Source organism: Euphorbia lathyris, chromosome 1, assembly GCF_963576675.1.
Source record: "Euphorbia lathyris chromosome 1, ddEupLath1.1, whole genome shotgun sequence".
Classification (NCBI taxonomy): Eukaryota; Viridiplantae; Streptophyta; class Magnoliopsida; order Malpighiales; family Euphorbiaceae; genus Euphorbia; species Euphorbia lathyris.
Window position 1 is genome coordinate 16,703,034 of NC_088910.1, and position 5,360 is coordinate 16,708,393.

At 37.4% G+C, this 5,360-nt stretch overlaps 1 protein-coding gene across 1 annotated transcript; it reads right to left on the bottom strand.

Moving 5' to 3' along the window:
- Window positions 1-4,857, bottom strand: LOC136223068 (uncharacterized). The gene is made up of 10 exons (XM_066010862.1): window positions 4,421-4,857; window positions 4,127-4,201; window positions 3,909-3,962; window positions 3,715-3,793; window positions 3,499-3,626; window positions 2,694-2,777; window positions 1,731-1,814; window positions 1,337-1,488; window positions 1,103-1,253; window positions 1-611 (listed from the first exon to the last, which is right to left on the bottom strand). The coding sequence occupies exons 1-10, from the start codon at window positions 4,769-4,771 to the stop codon at window positions 237-239; spliced, it is 1,533 nt and encodes a 510-aa protein (XP_065866934.1). The 5' UTR covers window positions 4,772-4,857; the 3' UTR covers window positions 1-236.
- Between the last annotated feature and the right edge of the window lie 503 nt (window positions 4,858-5,360).

A 5,360-nucleotide genomic window follows, 5' to 3' on the forward strand; every position in this document is an offset into this window, starting at 1 on the left:
AATATTTTTATAATCACATAATGTCACAAGTCAAAGACCCCAAAACTAATTCACCCTCCTACCAAAAATAACGGAAAATTTGTAACACCGATAACACACAGATTTACAAAAACAACCTTACTAACACAACAATAACATTTTTTAGCATTTAAATGATATATAATATAATCTGAACACCTTCTTCATCTTACTTCTACATGTTTTACTCCTAGCTGTTAAATATGCCCAAATTTCGTTCAGCTTCGGATGCCAACCTGGGACTCGGACAATCCTCTTTCAAGTTCTATACCGTCTTTTTTATCCGAATGATTGGATTCCTTCAAAGATGTTTCTGGTTTAACCATTATTTTAACTGGTTTTCCTAGCTTTGATTTGTCTTCTATTTTAGCTAGTTCAAGAGCCCTTTCACACACAGGAAATCCGCAATCATCCCACGACTCCAAAATCACGCCAGAGCCTATGCACCTTCTTCCCTGGTAGAATGCTGCAAACTGCCCTGCTGCCAAACCTTGATCATCTTCAGACAAGTGGACAACTGCAACATCTTGACCATCAAGTTCACCAGGTTTTAGTTCCACACTGCAATCATAAATCCCAGGGCCATGTCTCACCTGGGAATTCGAACAGATGTGAGTTTCAGAATTTCCGGTGGTTAGCATGCGCAGATCCGAAGCATCAGAATATATCATGACAGATCACATCACTGTACCACTAAACTACTGGAACATCAAACATGACATATATAATTCTGTTTATGACCAAAATTAGGGTTGTCAATTTCTGACATGATAACATGATTTACATAAACAACCCATCCAATACGACCCTTTTGACACAATTATCATTTTTGCTGCATTTACATCATATATAATCATGTGAGTACATAGATCACATAAGATGAGACCATTATGACATGACAATCCGTTTTGACACTCCTAGCCAAAATATCAGTCATGAAGCCCTTCCAAGAATATTATCTTCGTTACATACGATACCAACTAATGAGGTGAAAAAATTTCACCAATTAAATGCAAAAACTAACAAAGTAGACGGAACAAGTCCATAAAATTGTTGATGTCAAATGGAAAGTGGGGTTTTGTACCTTACACTTGACCTGAGAGGTCTCCTTGGGAGGTAAACCACTAAACCATCTCAAAGAGCCAACACGAAACAAGCGTCTTTTTTTGTCGAATGAGAAATAATTTCTCGATACAAACACTACATTGTTCTTAACATCTTTCTCCACTACATACCTGCATAAGAGAAGGAACAAGAAATAGCTAAGCATAGTAGAAATTTTCAAAAATGGTACGCAAAATACAGTACAGGAAAATACCAGGGACCCCCAGGAAGACGTAATCCTTGTCGTTGACCAATTGTGTAGAACCAAAACCCTCTATGCATGCCAAGGAAATCTCCGGACTCAGCTTCCAATATGACACCTTCCATCTCCCCAATATGTCTTCCAACAAATTCGCTAAATTTGATCTACATATAAAAAAAAAATCACAACGTAAATGCAAATAGTCAAGCTTTCCGCCACAAGAGTGTAGAATTTTCAAATGGCCTCTCTCTCAAAAAAAAAACATATACGCAACCCAAAAATAGCCAAGAATTCATGGTTTGGATAACCGAAACGGTGAACAACAAGATAGTAATATGAATATCTTAGAAGGGCTACCCATTAAAGAAAAGCAGATGAAACATCTTCTCAAGAATAAAGGAAGTACCTTCCCAAGAAAGCAAATTCCTTGTGAATCCTTTCTGTCTTTGTTAGGCAGATCAAATAGTGTAGCAAGTTTGCGAACTTCATTCTGCAGATAATTAGAAAAGAAAAAGAAAGATTTAGACAAAAAGAGCAAGATATACAGAGATTTATGACTCTAATAACATACGGAATCGAACCATTCAATTACCTACAAAGAAAAATTGATGAGAAGCAGAATATAAATAATGAAAAACACATATATGAGCCCCCGATCTTTTAGTTTTTTAACACATTAAGCATTTAGCGCTCATGGGATTGTCAGCATTAAATGAGTTTGATTGTTTTACTTTAGGGATTAGGGTAAAGTTAGTTTAGGGGTTGCTATGGCAAGGTTATCTTAGGGTTGACGTGGCAATGGTGTTAGAAAAAAAACTATCTAACGTGGCGATTTGTGTTAGGTGACATGTTAAAACAGTGACATGCTGGTAATTTCACGCGTGCAGGGACATGCTGATAATTCCACACGCAGTCACATGCAGAAATCAAAATGAACCTTCACAAAATACCCCCATTTAAAAGATAATTGATCAAGGGCTTAATGTGTCCACTTAAAAGATTATGAGCTTAATCGGTAAAAATTGAATTGATCAGGGGCTTACATATGCATATTTCCTATAAATAAACAAAAAAAAAATACATGTAAGATAAAACTTTCAAGAAAATATCAATCAAATTGCAATAGCTTCAAGCTATAATAGCCACGAACGATGGGAAACACTTGAATTACGGGGTCAAGGCAAGGAGATGGATCACTTCTATTAGAATATTTGTAGTGCATTTATTTTGAATCACATTCTGCATACCAATTACTTGCTCATGTTAATCATATATATAATCTATAACTTATTTTAAGAATACTAAAAACAGCAAGTCAGTTGATCTAGTAAACAAAATTATTAGCATATATATAGAAATCGAAATGAACCTTCGCGATACCACCAAGAGGGAAAATAAGTCGTTTAAGCTGGGCCTGTGACAGATGCGAAAGGAAATATGTTTGATCCTTTACCTGAGATGCACAATTAAAACAAAGTTACAGAAGGAAAACGGCAAATGTTTCAAGTTAAGAGAGCACCATATATTTTTCTGCGTATTCATAATAATATTGAGGGCGAGCCTTGGCGCAACGGTAAAACGTTGTTGCCGTGTGACCAGAGGTCACGGGTTCGAGTCTTAGGAGCGGCCTCTTGCCAATTAAATTGGCAAGGGAAGGCTTGCCCCCAATACACCCTTGTGGTGGGACCCCTCCCCGGACCCTCGCTCAGCGGGGACGCGTAATGCGACCGGGCCGCCCTTTATTCATAATAATATTGTAGATGATACTAAACCTATCAACCCTTTGCAGTTTTATCGTCGCTGCGTTAATACATTGGAGAATAAAAATTTCTATATAACAACTTTATCTAGAAGGCAAACATATAACGTTTCTCACTGATCTTATCTTATTTCTCTTGCTATCCTCTAAAAACTCAGCAAAACAAGATTGCACGTTCGAAACGTTTCTGCAACAGTGCATTGTGCTATACAAACTTGTAGAATATTCACTTCTGTGCTGATTTTCAAGACAATGTTGATATTTTTTTTAATTAGACAAACGTATATCATATATTCATATTGTTTCCGACTAAACACGAATAGCCAATCAAGTAAAAATGTTTTATAGCAAGAGCAGAAACCGCCATAGGTGCAAAAAAACAAAATAAAGATCCGAACCCAGCTCACATACTTACTGCGTCCTTCGAGAGTTCCAAGCTAGAAGGCTCGTTTATTTGACTCGGTGATGGATGGATAACATTGGCATAATGTCCAGAAGCAACATAATCGAATTCCATGTTGTTGATGGCATCCATGAATGCGCCTGCAAATATACAAAGCTTAAAAGTGTAAAACACTAAATAGAAATATCAATGGACAAATCGAACTTTTTAGGTTCAGATGAGACTAACCAAACTTAATTCTTGTATTGCAAAGAACATCCGGATTGGGAGTACGACCACATCGATACTCCTCAATAATGTAAGATACCTGAATTTTCATGACGTCACGGATCAACTCGAAACACCCAGTTACAACTTACACGACATCATACAAAGAAAGACATTATCAAGCAAATGATAGGAAGAAAGAAACAACAACGTACCACGTTTTTCCAATACTCATCTGTTAAATGTACAACTTCCAATGGCACATCAACCTGAAATCCAACCTCATTTTAAGTAAAAGGTGCAAAACCATAGAAAGAAAATCAAGGAAAGACTTCCCCACCATAGAGAAAAGTCATCTATATATAGGTGCTGATGCAAATTCAATAAGATACTAAACAAATAGATTAAAATAAAGAATAATTGAACAATTAACCTGTTCACAAACAGCTTTGGCATACTTCAAATCCTCTTCCCAAGGGCATTCAGACCAGAAGTTCTCAAAATCTTCCTACACAAAAAGCATATCAGAACCAGCTTGTCCTAAACAAAAACAGTACTAACATTAAATCTCACTTTTCCCTAAATTTCCCAATTATCACATCAATCAAAATTCAAACATTGCAGCTCTGTGATTAGTTAGCGACTCAATTGAACTCTCCCTCCGATCATAGGCTCTCAAGTCAATCTTATGTACGGAAAAAGCTAATAAAAAAGAGTGGGGAAGTACTTGGAACCAGATTTTAAGGTAGAAGGCAGTGCAGTGATGGCCAGAGGCATGGAGGAGACGGAGAGCTACACTGCTATCAACACCGCCGCTGAGAAGCACAGCCACTCTGAGACGCCTATTGGGCATACAGCAAGACAGAAAATTGGGGTCAATGGCGGGATCATTGAGGAGACTTGAAGCTTCAGAGGTTAAAGAGTGGACCCGCAATGCGAAAGAGGACCGAAGAGAGGTATATTTGGGAGAAAGGGGATTTGGAATTTGGGGGGAAAGAAGAGATTTTAGAGGGAAAAGAGAGGAGAAAAGGGGTTTGAGAGAAGAGACCAGCGGCCTCACCGTTCCTACTCGCAACATTGCTGCTGAAGTGAATCAATATTCGGCTGATGTGGATAAAGATGAGAAGTAGAGCAAGGAGGAGGAGTGATTGTCGAAATGTATATTTACTACTCTACCACACCCAATCTAATAGTTTGGGTACCGATAGGGATATAAATGAGGCGGGATGGATGGGGAATGCATTTTCCATCCCCGTTTCCAGACGAATCGGGAATCTTCATTTCCGTCTCCGCGAGTTAAATGGAGATAGATTTATCCTCATCTCTGTCTTGTAGGGAATCCATGTCTCTCTCGTTTATAGAAGTTCCAAAAAACATTTCCCCATTCCTTGCAGGGAATTATCGTTTACTTTAAAAAAAAAATAGTAATGTCTACCACTTTTAATAATAAGTAGTTAATAATATCAAGTATCAACAATCATTCTCAAATTTTCTAAACCACTAAAATCTAAAAATTGAAAACAATCAATCAACTAATTATAATATACTTAAATCATCCAAACAATCATTTCCGCTACCACCACCGTCACGGTCACTTTTTCAGGTTTATTTAGAGGAAGAATAATGAAGTTTGTCTTCTTTCTTCCTCCTCCCATTTATATTTTAGT

Bases quoted from the DNA above. Each gene is read 5' to 3' on its own strand.
- LOC136223068 (XM_066010862.1), bottom strand. From the start codon at position 4,771: ATGTTGCGAGTAGGAACGGTGAGGCCGCTGGTCTCTTCTCTCAAACCC. The intron at 3,794-3,908 runs GTACGTTGTTGT...ATGAAAATTCAG, and splicing joins ATGAGTATTGGAAAAACGTG to GTATCTTACATTATTGAGGA. The intron at 1,254-1,336 runs GTATTTTCCTGT...TCTCTTATGCAG, and splicing joins CGTCTTCCTGGGGGTCCCTG to GTATGTAGTGGAGAAAGATG.